A 20,159-nucleotide genomic window follows, 5' to 3' on the forward strand; every position below is an offset into this window, starting at 1 on the left:
TAATAGTTTCCTTTTTACTAGGATTTATCAAGACATTTCCACTTTGACTGCTGCAGCAGTTCTTTGTGCTTTTATTTCAAATTATAAAAAAAAATCAGAAAAGTGAGGGGCAGCTCTAAAGAAGAACTGGTTGTGAATGATATTGACTGAATGAGTTCTAAATTGCAGATATTGAGAATAAGGAAATATGGGGAGCAGCAGTGAAGGGAGTCGGTAATTGAAAAGAAATAGCTTAATGGAAAAAAATGCATACCTATATCTGCAGGAACGTTGTTTCTAGTGACATTAATGTTCATCCTATTCAAGCACATAACATCTGGAAAATAAATTAGATAAAGGTAAAGTTACACAACTCTGAATTATTCTGTTGTGGAGCCTATGCACAGAAAGCGCTATGTTTTACCAATCAAATTATTCTCATAGAGATGCATTGAATCCAATGCTCCTCTACGAGATGCATTGATGTCAAATATCAAGAACCAGAATCAGGCTCAGTTCAGGATACAGACTCGGTTCTGGACATCGAATGGCTGTCAGTCTAACAAAACACGCAAATATAAAATGATTTACCGCACCAAAAAAGAACAGTGCAAACCACCTGCACATAATAATATAAATAAATATACATACACATGTTCTGTGGGAATCTTCATATACAGCACATTATAAAGCTTAAAAAGATAAAAGTATAAAAACAGATAATAGTGCAATATAAAAATACAGTGCAGATATTTAGTAGATAAGGCAAAACACACTCACAATTTGTGGAGCTATTGAAAGCTCAATAGTTCTCAGCTTGGATGGTACAGCCCCCGTCATAGTATACATTGCAATCAGGGACAGTCTTCCAGAACAAGGTGTAGCGATTTATTCAAAGACATGGATCAGAGGTCCATTATATAGTATGGTGTCTGTAATAAAATAAAGTTATCCTACTTACAAATTCCAGAGCATGGACCTGCTCTGGGTGTGGAGACCGTTGGGGGTTTGATCCCCGCCATGAACACAATGTGCTCTATTTTGATTGTTTTTAATGATTTTATAGTAATATATTTAGCTGTATGTTACTTCTATACCGCTTCACTGTTTTTATCCTGACATCTTGCTTCTATTATATCCGGCGTGGGGATAACACCACTAAAGGCGTAGGAGGTTTGCACAGTTCTTTAAGGCGCAGTAAATCCCCTTACATGTGCCTGTGTTGTCATACCATTTTCACAAGGTGTTGGGAACCTAGTGTCATTTACTGATGCCCTTTCTGGTTATAGTGAGTGACGATTAACTACCAATTAGGCACGAGGTGTGTTTAACCCTTCAATGTAAACATTGCTGTATCTCCAAAACGGAAATGTTTTACATTGCTAGAGAAAAACAGCCGTCTCTGCACACCAACTACTTCATGTCATTGAAGAGGTCTGGGTGATTACAGTGCTTTAATTGACTGAAAACGCATTTAATACACAATCCTCGACACTCATTTGCTTCCATTTCCATTGCAAATTGAACAGCTCAGGACAGGCTGTGACTAACACATTTAAAGGGTGTTGGATTTCAAGACTAGTCCATCGATGTGGACCTGTTACTGCTGAATTGTTTATAAAGATAAAATATTTAACAGAACCATCTGAACCCCTAGGGCACTGAAGCTTGCTAAGCAGTTATGTCCCCTGTGTCTTATTTTCAGAAAATGTCTGATTTCAAAAGAAATATAAATATCCCAAGTTGCACATTCCCAGCTATCTGATGGATAGACAGCTAGGAGTGAGGACTTCTCTATAAAACGCATTGGATTGGCCAGGAGAGTATCCATAATGATCTAACATGTGAAGATGAGCTTCGGCTCGAAGACAGCGCCCCAGCTTGAATAAAGTAACTTGTTTAAATGTTGGAGTGTCACATTAAACACAAATGCTCATTGATGGCAGTGAAATATAATAGAAATTACAACGAGGTTAAGAGATGCATGTATGACAACATACTCATTGACATGGCTTTGCTTTTTTCCCCTTACACTGATGAGCACAGGAGAGAGTGAGTGTGTGAGTGAGTGAGTGAGTGAGTGTGTGAGTGAGTGAGTGAGTGTGTGAGTGAGTGAGTGAGTGTGTGAGTGAGTGAGTGTGTGAGTGAGTGTGTGAGTGAGTGAGTGAGTGTGTGAGTGAGTGTGTGAGTGAGTGAGTGAGTGTGTGAGTGAGTGAGTGAGTGAGTGAGTGTGTGAGTGAGTGAGTGTGTGGTTTTATGGAGGAGGGTTTGGAAAAGCTTATCTTCTAGACTGCATCGAGCATCCAGTTCTATATTAGAGAGAGACAGAGTTTTGGAAAGAATTCAGGCTTTGAACAAATTATTTATAATAGAGGTAAATGATATTGTCAATGTAAAATAAGGACATTACTTTCCTTTGGTCCTCAGCTCAGTGAGTGTTACAGTATTGTAAAACTGACCGCCAGTCTCTCCATTGCCTTGTCTGAGGTCCTTTTCCCCGAGAAGGACAAACCTTCTCCATAGCCCGACAAGCTGGTTTTCTTGCCAGCATGCCAGAATCTGAGCAGCGGGATATTGGCTACCCTGTTTCTATACTGGAGTGGGGACTAGAGAGTAACTATAGCAACCACTATGTATGAGCTGTGGCTGCTGTTCATGGAGAGCAGGAGAACCGCCTTTGGGAAGACTCTCCTGCTCTCTCTGTCAGTCAGTTCTTTGGCATAAAGCTCTACGCATGACACAGACACTTTAAGGTGGATTGTAAATATTAAAACAGTCCTTACCACTTCCACTACAAGTATCTTTTGCTGGTTCAGAGTCCAAGAGTCGTTTTTTTATTTGATTAGAAATATCATCATGAAGTGCTGAAATATTTGGCTGGAATTTAGCTTTTATAATCAGTTCGTGATCAACATAAATGCTTCCATTCCTAAAACGTGAAAATCATACATTCATTGCTTCAAAATATCACAATTAACATAAATGTCCTGATGCAATCTCAAACCACAATGATGGTTAGGAACGTAGTATGAAAAACACCCCACGAAAGCACGTACAAGAATTATAGGGTTAATCACTAAAATGGAAATGAAAGGGAATTCACAGTGAATGTCAAATTTTATTTAAAAAACCAAAGCGGATTTGGAGAATTTCCCAGTTTGCCTATTTTAACCTACATTGAAATTCGCTTTGACTTTCCAGCAATTTACACTTTAGGTAATAAACCTAAATAATCCCCAAAATAATAAAACACGGTTATCAGTAATGTGTATGAGTGTATCACAGAGCTCCATGCCCATACAACTCACAGTAATGTGTAATGTGTATTAGTGTGTCACGGAGCTCCATGGCTATAAAACTCACAGTAATGTGTAGTGTGTATTAGTGTATCACAGAGCTCCATGGCCATAAAACTCACAGTAATGTGTAATGTGTATTAGTGTGTCACGGAGCTCCATGGCCGTAAAACTCACAGTAATGTGTATTAGTGTATCACAGAGCTCCATGGCTATAAAACTCACAGTAATGTGTAGTGTGTATTAGTGTATCACAGAGCTCCATGGCAATAAAACTCACAGTAATGTGTATTAGTGTATCACAGAGCTCCATGGCAATAAAACTCACAGTAATGTGTAATGTGTATTAATGTATCACAGAGCTCCATGGCAATAAAACTCACAGTAATGTGTAATGTGTATTAGTGTGCCACGGAGCTCCATGGCCGTAAAACTCACAGTAATGTGTATTAGTGTGTCACAGAGCTCCATGGCCATAAAACTCACAGTAAAGTGTATTAGTGTATCACAGAGCTCCATGGCTATAAAACTCACAGTAATGTGTATTAGTGTATCACAGAGCTCCATGGCTATAAAACTCACAGTAATGTGTAATGTGTACTAGTGTATCACAGAGCTCCATGGCCATAAAACTCACAGTAATGTGTAATGTGTATTAGTGTGTCACGGAGCTCCATGGCCGTAAAACTCACAGTAATGTGTATTAGTGTATCACAGAGCTCCATGGCTATAAAACTCACAGTAATGTGTAGTGTGTATTAGTGTATCACAGAGCTCCATGGCCATAAAACTCAAAGTAATGTGTATTAGTGTATCACAGAGCTCCATGGCAATACAACTCATAGTAATGTGTAGTGTTTATTAGTGTATCACAGAGCTCCATGGCTATAAAACTCACAGTAGTGTGTAATGTGTATTAGTGTATCACAGAGCTCCATGGCTATAAAACTCACAGTAGTGTGTAGTGTGTATTAGTGTGTCACAGAGCTCCATGGCAATAAAACTCACAGTAATGTGTAGTGTGTATGAGTGTATCACAGAGCTCCATGACCATAAAACTCACAGTAATATGTAGTGTGTATGAGTGTATCACAGAGCTCCATGGCCATAAAATTCACAGTAGTGTGTATTAGTGTATCACAGAGCTCCATGGCCATAAAACTCACAGTAATGTGTATTAGTGTATCACAGAGCTCCATGGCCATAAAACTCACAGTAATGTGTATTAGTGTATCACAGAGCTCCATGGCCATAAAACTCACAGTAATGTGTATTAGTGTATCACAGAGCTCCATGGCCATAAAACTCACAGTAATGTGTATTAGTGTATCACAGAGCACCATGGCTATAAAACTCACAGTAATGTGTATTAGTGTATCACAGAGCTCCATGGCCATAAAACTCACAGTAATGTGTATTAGTGTATCACAGAGCTCCATGGCCATAAAACTCACAGTAATGTGTAATGTGTATGAGTGTATCACAGAGCTCCATGGCTATACAACTCACAGTAATGTGTAGTGTGTATGAGGGTATCACAGAGCTCCATGGCCATAAAACTTACAGTAATGTGTAATGTGTATGAGTGTATCACAGAGCTCCATGGCTGTAAAACTCATCATGCAATTAATGTCTGACCTTCACAAATAAGTAGCTAATTGAGTTTTTCTTCATATTGTTACTGTAAATATGTGTTACTGTTCAAGGCCTACTTCAGTTTCAAGTAATTCATCGATGAATTCATACATACCAGATTTTGTTTATTTTAATGTCTTTTAACGTTAAAGACTCATTATCATAAATTCCTTTCATCTGTTGAAAAAAATACATAAAGGTTTTAGGGCTAAAAATGATTCTTGATAATCTAAACATATAATAATGATGTCAATCAGAATATAATTAGAGTGCATGTCGATGTTATGCACAAATATTCAGTGTTGCCTGTAGATGGACACCAAGTGCTTTGTTGGTTTGTTCACATATCATCGAAATTGCAGTAAATTGAAACCTGAATACAGTGGCGAAACTGATAAAGAGAGAGTGGATGCAGAGTAACACACAAAGGGATGAGTGAATGCGGAGTGACACACAAAGGGATGAGTGGATGTGGAGTGACAAACATAGGATGAGTGGATGCGGAGTGACAAACAAAGGGATGAGTGGATGTGGAGTGACACACAAAGTGATGAGTGGATGCGGAGTGACACACAAAGTGATGAGTGGATGCGGAGTGACAAACATAGGATGAGTGGATGCGGAGTGACAAACAAAGGGATGAGTGGATGCGGAGTGACAAACAAAGGGATGAGTGGATGCGGAGTGACAAACAAAGGGATGAGTGGATGTGGAGTGACAAACAAAGGGATGAGTGGATGCGGAGTGACACACAAAGGGATGAGTGGATGCAGATTGACAAACAAAGGGATGAGTGGATGCAGATTGACAAACAAAGGGATGAGTGGATGCGGAGTGACACACAAAGTGATGAGTGAATGCGGAGTGACACACAAAGGGATGAGTGGATGCAGATTGACAAACAAAGGGATGAGTGGATGGGGAGTCACAAACAAAGGGATGAGTGGATGCGGAGTGACAAACAAAGGGATGCGTGGATGCGGAGTGACACACAAAGGGATGAGTGGATGCAGATTGACAAACAAAGGGATGAGTGGATGCGGAGTGACACACAAAGTGATGAGTGAATGCGGAGTGACACACAAAGGGATGAGTGGATGCAGATTGACAAATAAAGGGATGAGTGGATGGGGAGTCACAAACAAAGGGATGAGTGGATGCGGAGTGACAAACAAAGGGATGCGTGGATGCGGAGTGACACACAAAGGGATGAGTGGATGCGGAGTGACACACAAAGGGATGAGTGGATGCGGAGTGACAAACAAAGGGATGAGTGGATGCGGAGTGACAAACAAAGGGATGAGTGTAGCGGAGAGCCGATCTTGCACAGCTATTCTCCACTAGAGATCCCAGTGAGGCTCAGGAACAAGGTGATGTTAAGTCCACAGGCAAGGTTTCCAGCAGTTAGAGTAATACAGCAATATCCCCATCGCAATCTTAATAACTGGACGACACACAGTTTCAGGAGTAGAACTAACTAGCTTTATTTCACAGTTCCTTATAAAGCCCTCTCCCATGCAAGGGAGGAGGTTCTATCACTTAAGACATTATCCAATCTACAAGCAGTAACCTCCCACAGATCTCCTCCCCTCCTCTAGCATCATAATCCCCTTATCGTGTACACAGTTTTCCCCGAGTTTTGGATGTACCCTAAATACTTGGGGTACATCCACAAATCCAACATCCCCAGATAGCTCTATTCTGGGGGACCAACATACTTTAAAATTAGCCCATTCGGATAAAGCGTTCGGGAGTTATGGGACTTTGAAGTTTGGACCGACCGCAGAGGTAAAGTATCCGAAAACCGTTCCATGTATTCTGGCCCTGCGGTCGGTCACAAACAGGCGAATGCAAAGGGGTGAAATATTACTGTTAAGTGGCCTGACGGGGATTCGGATGAATCCCCTAGTTTGTGGGGTTCTTTCTACCGAACGGCGGGCCGTTCGGTAGTTTCCCCACGAAGTATTAGGAGTCTGGAGGTCTCAGCGGTGTTTGCCTAGTCAAGTGTCCGATTTTGGTTCCAGACACTCGACGGCAAAACACCGCTGTTCGGCAGTCCAAGATGGCCGCCGCCACGTGTTCGCATCCCGAATGGCGGCCACCCAGAGAACAAAGACCACACTGCATGAATAGGTAATTACCCGTTTGCAACATTGTTGCAAACGGTAATTGAAGGCACACTTTACACAGGGTGGTCTGGTTGTTCGGTAGTTTCATTCCCTTGTTTTATTTGAATGATTCTACCGAACAACTAGAGGAATACAGTTCTTTATATACATTTAACTGTCAATATAACCGGATACCATGATTTCTATACATGTTCACACACATTAAACCAGCAATATGACTAAATACACTTATTCTCATACATGTTGTGGGACAGCCCGGTACCAATCCGCTACACTGCTCCCCCTTGCCCACAAGCCGGCATACACAGTCTGATCCAACACGGATCGGCTTGGGGATGTCCGGGGGCTCACGGATCATTTCTCTAAGTCAGTTTGTCTTGACAACCCGTCAGCATTTCCATTCTGCTTACCCGGCCGGTACTGGATATTAAAGTCAAAAGGCTGTAGCGCCAAACTCCAGCGCAGCAGCCTGGCGTTGTCCCCAGCCACCCGGTTCAGCCAGACTAACGGGTTGTGATCCGTGAGCAAGGAAAAGGGCTGTCCATATAAATAGGGTTGCAGTTTCTTTAGGGCCCACACCACAGCCAGGCATTCCTTTTCGATGGCGGCGTAGCTTACTTCTCGAGGTAACAGTTTGCGACTGATGTAAGCCACTGGATGTTCTCCGCCATCGGCCCCGACTTGACTCAGTACTGCCCCCAATCCAAACATAGAAGCGTCTGTGTGAACAAGAAAACGTTTAGTTGGATTGGGAGCTGCCAAGACAGGGGCATTTATCAGTGCATTTTTCAATTGTTGGAATGCCTGCTCACACTCCGGGGTCCAGTTTACTTGGCGGGGAAGGTTCTTACGGGTAAGGTCAGTGAGGGGTTTGGCCAGGGCGCTATAATTGGGAACAAACTTCCTGTAATACCCTGCTGTCCCTAGAAACGCTAAAACCTGGGTCTTAGTCCTAGGGGTGGGCCACTGGGCTACAGCCTCTACTTTGGCGGGTTCGGGTTTCTGTTTACCGCACCCTACTCTATGTCCCAGGTATTGTACCTCAGCCATTCCGATACTACACTTGGCCGGCTTCAAGGTCAAACCTGCTTCCCTTATCCTATCTAGCACAGCTCCTATGTGAGCTAAATGTTCCTGCCACGTATTGCTAAAAATTGCAATATCGTCCAGGTAGGCACAGGTATAGTCCTGAAATCCATCCAGGAGTCGATCCACCATCCTTTGGAAGGTGGCTGGGGCGTTTTTCATCCCAAATGGCATGACCTTAAACTGGTACAAGCCAAATGGGGTGACAAAGGCCGACTTCGGGATGGCGTCTGGGGCCAGGGGGATTTGCCAATACCCTTTACACAAGTCAATAGTGGTGAGGTATTGGCCCCTGGCCATTCTGTCCAGTAACTCGTCTATCCGGGGCATCGGATAGGCGTCGGATACAGTCTTCTCGTTCAATCTCCTATAGTCCACGCAGAAGCGGGTCGTACCGTCTCGCTTTGGTACGAGGACTACAGGAGATGCCCAAGGACTGTCTGAGGGTTCAATCACCCCCATTTGGAGCATTTCGTCGATCTCCTTACGCATGTTTGCCCGTACCGCTTCTGGAATGCGGTATGGCGTCTGGCGCATGGGTAGTTGCCCTGGGGTCTCGACCCGGTGAGTTGCCAGAGGCGTGTATCCAGGTACATTAGAGAACGTGTCGCGTTTCTCTTCTAATAGTTGCTGTACCTCGATCCGCTCCTGTGGGCTCAGCCGATCTCCCAGCGCAACCTCCCCTAAATCCCTGGACAACTGCCCATCCCCCAGCAAATCGGGGAGGGGTAAGCTGTCAAACTCTTCCGTGTTAGGGGCACAGATGGCGGTTACCTCCTCAGTACGCTCGTGGTAGGGCTTCAGCATGTTCACATGGAGCATGCGTCGCCCCCCAGTCCCTGTGCAGGGGCCGATAATATAGGTGGTATCACATCTTTGCTCCACCACCTTATATGGGCCCTGCCAGGCGGCCTGTAACTTATCATGTCGGACAGGTTTTAAAATTAGTACTTTCTGCCCGACCTGAAAGCTACGGTCCCTGGCTCCCCGATCATACCATGTACGCTGGCGGGTCTGGGCCTCCTGAAGGTTTTCCCTTACCGTCTTGGTCAACGCTTCTAGGCGGTCCCGAAAGGCCAACACATATGGTATGATGGGAGTGCCATCTGTGCTCCGGTCTCCCTCCCAATGCTCTCTAATAAGATCTAATGGGCCTCGGACCCTCCTTCCAAACAATAATTCAAACGGGGAGAACCCTGTGGATTCCTGCGGCACCTCCCGGTATGCGAATAGGAGGTGCGGCAGGAATCGTTCCCAGTCCTTGTGGGTCTCTGCGAAGGTTCGGAGCATCTGCTTCAAGGTACCATTGAATCGTTCGCAGAGCCCGTTCGTCTGGGGGTGGTAAGTGGCACTGATAATAGGCTTAATGCCACAGATCCTCCAGAGGTGTTGGGTGAATTCTGCGGTAAACTGGGTACCCTGATCCGAGATAATCTCCCTGGGTAATCCCATCCGGGAGAATATCCGCATGAGGGCATCCGCGACCGTCTCAGCGTGGATGTTGGTCAGAGCCACTGCTTCTGGATACCTGGTGGCATAATCTACTACTGTTAAAATATACCGTTTTCCTGACGGGCTAGCTTTATTGAGGGGGCCTATCAGATCCACCGCTATTCGGCTAAAAGGTTCCTCTATTATGGGTAAGGGGTGAAGTTTAGCCTTCCTGCGATCCCCCCTTTTTCCCACTCTCTGGCAGGTATCGCAAGTCGTGCAATATCTGCGTACTTCCTGGCTAATCCCTGGCCAGAAGAAACTCTGGGTTAGTCTGTACCTGGTGCGACTAACCCCTAGATGTCCGGATAGCGGAATATCATGCGCTATCCGGAGTAATTCAGCCCGGTACCGCTGTGGTACCACTAATTGTCTCCTCGCTATCGGGTCTAACCCCGTAATCTGTTTGCTTGTTTCCCTGTACAAAAGTTGTTTATCCCAGATAAACCTCTCTCCCTCCGCCCCGGGGGAACCCGTGCCAACCTTGTCCCTATACACCTGAAGCGTGGGGTCTGTTGCGACTTCAGCTACAAATTCATTAGGTGGAGCCCAGGGGACACATTCTAGAGGGGGGGTAGGGTTGCTTACCTGGACCTCCGGCAGTGTGTTGTGGTCCTGGGTGCGGGCCTGTTGTCGGGTGACTACAGGGTTGACCTCCCCTGTGGTGGGCGACTGGGGCTCAAAAGCAGAAGTGAGCCTCCCCAGATCGTTCCCCAATAAAACCTCCGCTGGTAAATGCGGCATCAATCCCACCTCCACTTCCCCTGCCCCCGCTCCCCAATGTAAATGTACCCTTGCTGTAGGTAGCCGGTACACTGCTCCCCCAGCTACCCGGACGGCAACAGTTTTGTTCAGTTTTGCCTGATCTGAAATCAGGTGGCTCTGTACCAAAGTGATGGTGGCTCCCGAATCTCGTAATCCCCGGACTGCTGTACCATTCAGATATACCGTCTGTCGATGGTGCCGTAGATTATCCACATTGGCCTGGACAGGATCTGCCTCGTGCAGTACCTCCCATTGTTCCACAGTAGTAATGGGGACTGCGGAACCATACGGGGTGGTAACTAGGTCCTGGTAGTGGTGGGCTGCGGCCGCCCTGGGTGGAGGTGGGCCTGGACGAATCCAGGTGGAACGGTCCCGTAGCTGTGGGCATTCCCTTTTATAATGTCCCCACTTCTGGCAGTGATGACAGGGGCCAGCGGTGGGTTGTCGGAACCGGGGCTGTGCAGCGGGTGGTGGTGGTGGTGGTAGTGGTCTCGGTGGAGCTGGGGTGTAGGTGGTTCCCCCGAATGTTTTAAAGGTTGCTTTTGGAGCTGCAGGTTTTTGTGACCTGCGTGCATCCAGGTAGTCATCCGCTTTCCTAGCAGCCTCGGTGAGGGAAGTAGGGTTTCTGTCCCTTACCCATTCCTGGACCTCACTGGTTACTCCCTCATAGAACTGCTCCATCAGCAACATCTGTATTACATCCTCCATAGAACGTGCCTTGCTAGCTTGCACCCACCCGAGTGCTGCCCCCTGTAATCGGCATGCCCACTCTGCGTGCGAGTCCTTCTCTGCTTTCTTTAGATCCCGGAACCTCCGCCGGTATGCCTCGGGTGTTATAGCATACCTGGCGAGTATAATTTCTTTCACTTTACTGTAATTCCTTATTTCGTCATTAGGTACAGTCCGATATGCCTCTGCTGCCCTCCCGGTTAACCTTCCGGCCAAAATAGGTACCCAGTCCTCTGCGTTAATTTTATGCAGTGCACACAGTCTCTCAAAGTCTTGCAGGAAAGCGTCTATATCTTCCTCTGCCTCCACATATGTTTTAAAAGCCTGGTACGGTATTTTAGGCTTACCTTCCTGTGGCACATTAATTGCAGAGCTTTGTTCTGGTGCCTGTGTCCTTAGGATGAATTCTTGTACCTCGGCCATTGTCCTGGTAACAATTTCTGCTGGGGGGTTTTCCCCATAAAGGGATAGCCTGAACTGAACCTGCCTCTGGAATTCCGATCCTTGTGGTGTTCCTCCCGGCTCCCTCTGTGCCGGAACTGAATCGCCCTCCATTCTGTACTCTGCCATGAGTTCTGTAACAAGTACTGCTTTCTTCTTATTGCTGGCTTGTATACCCCTTGCCTCTAGGAGGTCCTTTAGCGTGGAGCGTTTTAGCGCAGAAAAATCAATCTCCATCCGTACTCCATTTACGCTTGTTCCTCTGTGAGTTTGGATCCCAGCGCTGCCAACCAATGTAGCGGAGAGCCGATCTTGCACAGCTATTCTCCACTAGAGATCCCAGTGAGGCTCAGGAACAAGGTGATGTTAAGTCCACAGGCAAGGTTTCCAGCAGTTAGAGTAATACAGCAATATCCCCATCGCAATCCCAATAACTGGACGACACACAGTTTCAGGAGTAGAACTAACTAGCTTTATTTCACAGTTCCTTATAAAGCCCTCTCCCATGCAAGGGAGGAGGTTCTATCACTTAAGACATTATCCAATCTACAAGCAGTAACCTCCCACAGATCTCCTCCCCTCCTCTAGCATCATAATCCCCTTATCGTGTACACAGTTTTCCCCGAGTTTTGGATGTACCCTAAATACTTGGGGTACATCCACAAATCCAACATCCCCAGATAGCTCTATTCTGGGGGACCAACATACTTTAAAATTAGCCCATTCGGATAAAGCGTTCGGGAGTTATGGGACTTTGAAGTTTGGACCGACCGCAGAGGTAAAGTATCCGAAAACCGTTCCATGTATTCTGGCCCTGCGGTCGGTCACAAACAGGCGAATGCAAAGGGGTGAAATATTACTGTTAAGTGGCCTGACGGGGATTCGGATGAATCCCCTAGTTTGTGGGGTTCTTTCTACCGAACGGCGGGCCGTTCGGTAGTTTCCCCACGAAGTATTAGGAGTCTGGAGGTCTCAGCGGTGTTTGCCTAGTCAAGTGTCCGATTTTGGTTCCAGACACTCGACGGCAAAACACCGCTGTTCGGCAGTCCAAGATGGCCGCCGCCACGTGTTCGCATCCCGAATGGCGGCCACCCAGAGAACAAAGACCACACTGCATGAATAGGTAATTACCCGTTTGCAACATTGTTGCAAACGGTAATTGAAGGCACACTTTACACAGGGTGGTCTGGTTGTTCGGTAGTTTCATTCCCTTGTTTTATTTGAATGATTCTACCGAACAACTAGAGGAATACAGTTCTTTATATACATTTAACTGTCAATATAACCGGATACCATGATTTCTATACATGTTCACACACATTAAACCAGCAATATGACTAAATACACTTATTCTCATACATGTTGTGGGACAGCCCGGTACCAATCCGCTACAATGAGTGGATGCGGAGTGACACACAAAGTGATGAGTGGATGCGGAGTGGCAAACAAAGGGATGAGTGGATGCGGAGTGACAAACAAAGGGATGAGTGGATGCGGAGTGGCAAACAAAGGGATGAGTGGATGCGGAGTGGCAAACAAAGGGATGAGTGGATGCGGAGTGACAAACAAAGGGATGAGTGGATGCGGAGTGGCAAACAAAGGGATGAGTGGATGCGGAGTGACAAACAAAGGGATGAGTGGATGCGGAGTGACACACAAAGGGATGAGTGGATGCGGAGTGGCAAACAAAGTGATGAGTGGATGCGGAGTGACAAACAAAGGGATGAGTGGATGCGGAGTGACAAACAAAGGGATGAGTGGATGCGGAGTGACAAACAAAGGGATGAGTGGATGCGGAGTGGCAAACAAAGTGATGAGTGGATGCGGAGTGACAAACAAAGGGATGAGTGGATGCGGAGTGGCAAACAAAGGGATGAGTGGTTGTGGAGGGACAAACAAATCTACTAAACGAAGGGAACGTTCGCCACTCTCCAGCCAGGAGAGCATTCATCATTTTTCAAATAGGAGACCCTAGAAGTTGACTAGCCCTAGCTACATTTCCTCTGGGTCTATTTTGGACTATCGCCTCTTGGTCGGCCGGTCAAAACTTTACCCCGGTGGCATTTGAAAACTACCAAAAGTATCTGAGTGATGTTTGGAGAACTTGGGCAATAAGTTCTCGACTATAAGACTTGTGGGGTTCTGATGTGGTTTGGGGGGTTATTTTATGATATTTTTTGATTTTTTGTATGTTTTACTGTATCTGAGAGATAATTGAATTAAGGCCATTTGGACTCAACTATCTCCCAGATACAGGAATTAAAGGGAGGAGTTTGTGTGGGGACCTGAAGAGAGACGTGGGCGTATACGATGTAATGTAACCCCTGATGTGAGAGGTGTATATAAGGAGATCACTTGGCACTTATGTTTTGTCTGGTTACTGAGGGAATGATGGATGTGCTTTTATTGTGGTCCAGTCTGGCTAGGAGAAGTCCCCAAGTCCCCAGAAGTCCCCAACTTGCTAAATATACCGAACATGTGAATATTTGGAAACGCTATATTGATGATATAGTTATAGTTTGGAATAGTACTACCGAACTTTTCAATGAATTTGTTGTCTTGAACAATAATGATATTAACTTGAAACTAACATATGAAATTGGTCGCAAAGTTATTACCTTTTTGGATATATCCATTATGATTACTGAGCAAGGAAATGTGACTACTACCTTGTATATAAAAAAACAACTGCAACGAACAACCTTTTAAATTGGAAAAGTTATCACCCACTCCCCCTCAAGAGGGGAATACCAGTGGGTCAATACTTACGGCTATGCCGTAATTGTTCTTTAATTGAAAATTTAAGAGTAAAGCAAAGGTCTTGAAAGAACAATTTAGAAGTAAGGGATATCCAAATAGATGTTTGAAAAACGCATACCAGCGTGCCCTAATAACAGATAGGAAAGATCTCCTGGTTGATAATCACACTAGAGACTCTACGCAGACGATAAGATGCATAGGGAATTTCGATGTCGGTTGGAACCCTATGCTTAAAATTCTCAATAGATACTGGCCACTTCTATTACAAGATCATCACCTACAGAAGGTTACAACATCACATGCTTCTGTAACAGCCAGAAGAGGCAAGAATATTAAAGACATATTGGTTCCAAGTCACTTACGAACGCTTCCCAACAAATCCACATGGCTTAAATCTCCTGTATCAGGCACATACCAATGCGGCAAATGCAAAGCATGCAAATTCATCCTTCGCCCCTCTAAAAAGATATCGGATTCGACAAATTCACAGGTTTTTAATATCAAAACCTTTTTTAATTGCCAGTCCAAGGGTTTGATATATTTATTGACATGTTCATGTAAAAAAATGTATGTTGGTAAAACGATCTGCGCATTTAAACATAGGATCCGTGAACATGTCCTTTCAGTCAACCCAAGGAGATTGGTGGATACCCCGATCTCAAAACATCTTAAACTTCATCATGGGGGATCTGCTGATGATATACGCTCTTGTGGCATAGAGCGAGTCACACTTGGCCCAAGAGGAGGTGATCTTGATAAAAAATGATTACAAAGAGAAAGTTTATGGATATATGTAACGGACCGTTTCAGCATAAAAGGGGAAAAATCCGTTTAGGCGATAATCCCCTTTTCACAAAAAGGCACAGCTACTGTAAAAGCACCAAAACTCACGAATTGGATATAGGTGAATGCACCAAACTCCCGAACTGCATACAAGGGAATAAGGTAGCACTCCAAACTCCCGAACTGGAACCTCACGAATTGCTGCTAGCAGACGAACAGGAAAAGCTCCCAAGCGGCTTACACTCCTGGCAGTCAGTCCCTATCAGCATACAGTGAATCCCCCCAAGAACGAGACAACGCTCCGTGTTGAGGGTCAAGCAGTGGTCTGTTTATTGAGGGCTACCTGCCCCTGTATTTATGCAGGTCTCCCACCTGGTGGACACTCCCCTAGGGGACCAGATGGAAGACTGAAACAGCAGACAGACATGTATCATTTTGGTACACACAGCCACAATACTGTCCCATAATGCATCTTGGTTTCCTCCTCTCTGTCCTGGAGATAATTAATGAAGTAATTCAATTATCTCCCAGGACAAAGGCCAGACTCCATTATGCACATGGTGACACAGAAACAGACTATCACTTTAAAATACCTACAGACACATTTTATACACAAAACACAGACATGTAACATATCCCCAGATAGCTCAGGTCTGGGTGCACATTATTAGGTGAATGGCACCCAGATCACACAAATACATTTTAATTGCCATGGAGCCAAAGTCTTTAATTATACGAACAGGCTCCATGGCATTGCTATCTGGGTTACTACAGTTCACATAAAACATAAACTACCGAATTTCCCTGCATTCACCAAATTCATACGAATTAGAACCAGGGGCTGGAGGTTCAGCGGTGCCTGCACGTAAAAGTGTCCGATTTTGGTGCATGAAAGCCGGGCAGACAAGCGCTGGCTGCCCGGGGAGCTCCAGAACACCGCCACCTAGCGGCCGCTAAGTGTAACAGCAGGCACAAAGTTAACAGGCAATTAAGCTGCGGTTAACCGCAGCTTCAGGGAGGTAAATTGGCAGCACACTCCAGCTTCTGGGTGGCCAATTAACAACGCCGGCCGGCTTCCCACGGCTCTGGGGAGGTTGGTGAACGGCTGATTGTTCGGTATATGAAATCTACCGAACTGCTGTGCAGAAAGGGAGAAATAAATCCTTCTGCACAGCAAAATTAACCCTTTAGCTGCCGGTCCATAATCCAAAGGCAGCAGGCGGGCAACCAGGCTCCTCCAATACAATGTGGCGAGATTGGTTTCGTCACATCTCTCCCCCTTTCCAAAAAGACTAACAGGGTACCTGACCTCCTGCCGGTCAGTGCCCTGGTTAGTGCAGCAACCCACCCACAAAGCAGAAAAAACAGTACAGCCCACCCACAATAAATGGTTACTACACCTGGGTAGAGGAGAATCTTGTCCATGTCCAGGTTCCTCACCACGGTTGTGTGGGGGACCGGTAGGCTGCCTTGGTGGGTTGCTGAGTGGGCAGAGACCAGCGGTACTCTGTCCTGGTGCCAGCACTACCACCGGAGTACTCTGGTTGGAGCCTGGTTGCTGGAGACGGACTGTCTCCCCCTTAGTTGCATAGCTCTGCTGCTGAATGGGGGGACCGGTTGTCTCCCCGTTGGATACACAGCTCTGTCGTGGGGGGGTAGGAACGACCATCCCTACCCCCTGTGTGGTAAGTGCAGAGACCCATCTGCACTGGTGGGGGGTTTACAGTCTCCACCTGGTACATTAAGCTGCCGCTGGGGAGAGGGGGTAACAAGCTCCTCTCCCGATAGAACACTCTGCCCATTGATGATCCGCCGTTGGGGAGAGGTGGTAACAATCTCCTCTCCCATACATACTTCTAGTTTTTGCGGAGGGAGACCGACTGTCTCTCCTCCCAATACAGAGTCCTGCTGCTGGGGAAAGGAGACTGGGCTCTCTATTCCCTGCTGGATACTCTGCTGCTGGGGACTGGAGAATGGGCTCCCACTTCCCAACAAATCACACTGCCGCTGGAGAATGGAGACTGGGCTCCCAATTCCCGGCACATCACACTGCCGCTGGGGAATGGAGACTGGGCTCCCAATTCCCGAAAAATCACGCTGCCGCTGGGGAGGGAGGACACTGCTCTCCTCTCCCTGTATTTCCCACTGCCTTCCTGGCATACCACTCTGCAGCTGGGGGGCAGGAACAACTACCTCTGCCCCCTGTAACTCAGCCTGCCGCTGGGGAGGGAGGACGCTGCTCTCCTCTCCCTGCACTTCACATTGCCCTCCTGGCATATCACTCTGCTGCTGGGGGGCAGGAACAACTACCTCTGCCCCTGTAACTCAGCCTGCAGCTGGGGAGGGAGGACACTGCTCTCCTCTCCCTGTACTTCACACTGCCTTCCTGGCATATCACTCTGCTGCTGGGGGGCAGGAACAACAACCTCTGCCCCCTGTAACTCAGCCTGCCGCTGGGGAGGGAGGACACTGCTCTCCTCTCCCTGCACTTCACACTGCCGCTGGGGAATGGAGACTGGGCTCCCAATTCCCTGCAGGACCGGTGGAGAGACATCGGTCCCATCTCCACTGGCCACCTGGGGTTCTTCCCAGTAAAACTGTACAATATCTTCCCAGCTGAAGGGGTCTGGATCTGGGTCTGCGCTTCCCTGCTGAGCCTTCTCACTGGAGTGGAACAGATTTTGGTAGCCCTGTTCCAGCTCCATCTCCCGGGTCACCAGGTGGACCAGGTCTTGCTCAATCTTATGAGTGTCGTCCCAGTCATACCTGCTCTCCCTCCACTCAAAGAGATCCTGGAACCGGGCTTGTGTAGCGCTCCCAAACTCAGGCTCTGCAAAAGTTTCCCATAACAAGCCAGGACCATCAAACTCCTCTCCCTCTGGTTTGTCATGCTCGGCTGTCCAGGGCAGGTACTGTGCAACATACCACCAAAGCGCCTGGTAGGCATCCTCCAGCCACATCTCCTGCCATACTAGGTGTTCCAATTCTCTCACCCATTCCTCCAGGGGCTGCTCTCCCAGGAAGGGCATCCGCAGGGCTACTCGCTTCTGCAACCGCTGCTCCTCCTTGGGGAATCTCCCGTCCTGCTGGTATTCCAAAATACCCAGTGCCTGGTACCAGATGCCTTTGCGTACTGCATCTCGGTCATCCATGTCACCCTCATCGAACTCCACTGCTGGTTCCATGCTGGTGCTGTCAGGGTCGCTGTACTGAGACATGCGTTGCCCTCAAATTGTAAAATCCAGAGCGATGGTGTCTCCTGTAGCTGTCCTTCTGGCTGTAGGAACGATCCCGCCGCTTGCCACCAATTGTTACGGACCGTTTCAGCATAAAAGGGGAAAAATCCATTTAGGCGATAATCCCCTTTTCACAAAAAGGCACAGCTACTGTAAAAGCACCAAAACTCACGAATTGGATATAGGTGAATGCACCAAACTCCCGAACTGCGTACAAGGGAATAAGGTAGCACTCCAAACTCCCGAACTGGAACCTCACGAATTGCTGCTAGCAGACGAACAGGATAAGCACCCAAGTGGCTTACACTCCTGGCAGTCAGTCCCTATCAGCATACAGTGAATCCCCCCAAGAACGAGACAAGGCTCCGTGTTGAAGGCCAAGCAGTGGTCTGTTTATTCAGGGCTACCTGCCCCTGTATTTATGCAGGTCTCCCACCTGGTGGACCTAGGGGACCAGATGGAAGACTGAAACAGCAGACAGACATGTATAATTTTCGTACACACAGCCACAATACTGTCCCATAATGCATCTTGGTTTCCTCCTCTCTGTCCTGGAGATAATTAATGAAGTAATTCAATTATCTCCCAGGACAAAGGCCAGACTCCATTATGCACATGGTGACACAGAAACAGACTATCACTTTAAAATACATACAGACACATTTTATACATAAAACATAGACATGTAACATATCCCCAGATAGCTCAGGTCTGGGTGCACATTATTAGGAGAATGGCACCCAGACCACACAAATACATTTTAATTGCCATGGAGCCAAAGTCATTAATTATACGAACAGGCTCCATGGCAGGCTATCTGGGTTACTACAGTTCACATAACACATAAAATACCGAATTCCCTGCATTCACCAAATCCATACGAATTAGAACCAGGGGCTGGAGGTTCAGCGGTGCTTGCACGTAAAAGTGTCCGACTTTGGTGCATGAAAGCCGGGCAGAAAAGCGCTGGCTGCCCGGGGAGCTCCAGAACACCGCCACCTAGCGGCCGCTAAGTGTAACAGCAGGCACAAAGTTAACAGGCAATTAAGCTGCGGTTAACCGCAGCTTCAGGGAGGTAAATTGGCAGCACACTCCAGCTTCTGGGTGGCCAATTAACAACGCCGGCCGGCTTCCCACGGCTCTGGGGAGGTTGGTGAACGGCTGATTGTTCGGTATATGAAATCTACCGAACTGCTGTGCAGAAAGGGAGAAATAAATCCTTCTGCACAGCAAAATTAACCCTTTAGCTGCCGGTCCATAATCCAAAGGCAGCAGGCGGGCAACCAGGCTCCTCCAATACAATGTGGCGAGATTGGTTTCGTCACACATTTAATTTAAATTAATAAATTTTTACTAAAAGCAGAAATATACCAGGATAATGCTGATCAGATTTCAAACTTTTAAAATCATATTTAGCTGAGGGATTTATATATCATTCAAAATTCCGTTTGCAGTTGAATTAAAGAATCATAAAATCGCTGGTAAATTGCCAAGTTTAGCATATCAAGTTATTATCCAGAGATATTGACATATTTGAATTCTCTTCGTGAATCTGCATGGCAGCATATTGTCTATTACAACTCTTTCTCTGTGTGATTCTAACAAACTGTCATTAGTAGTTTTACGACCTTAAGTTGTGTTCTGTGTAAAGTAATTCTGAAAGTATTCTAAAGTTTCCTTTAACATTGTTGAAAAGCATCTATGTTGAAATAATTACATTCTAGATGAATTATCTGTAACTTTGCACATAACTACTTTGTAAATTAATACAACTCATGTTGCTGGACATGGGAAATATTTTTTTATTGTGGTTATTTATTGCCATAATT

General features: G+C 46.3%; 1 protein-coding gene across 1 annotated transcript in view; it reads right to left on the minus strand.

The window, feature by feature from the left end:
* Positions 1 to 20,159, minus strand: part of LOC134572199 (mucin-3A-like) — a 67,505-nt gene that overhangs the window by 21,792 nt on the left and 25,554 nt on the right. The window contains exons 3-5 of the mRNA XM_063431009.1: positions 5,026 to 5,087; positions 2,763 to 2,908; positions 254 to 316 (exon numbers count right to left, since the gene is read on the minus strand). Coding sequence (XP_063287079.1) covers positions 254 to 316; positions 2,763 to 2,908; positions 5,026 to 5,087 — 271 coding nt within the window. The remainder of the gene's footprint in view (positions 1 to 253; positions 317 to 2,762; positions 2,909 to 5,025; positions 5,088 to 20,159) is intronic.

Source organism: Pelobates fuscus, chromosome 9 (genome assembly GCF_036172605.1).
Source record: "Pelobates fuscus isolate aPelFus1 chromosome 9, aPelFus1.pri, whole genome shotgun sequence".
In the NCBI taxonomy this organism is placed as follows: Eukaryota; Metazoa; Chordata; class Amphibia; order Anura; family Pelobatidae; genus Pelobates; species Pelobates fuscus.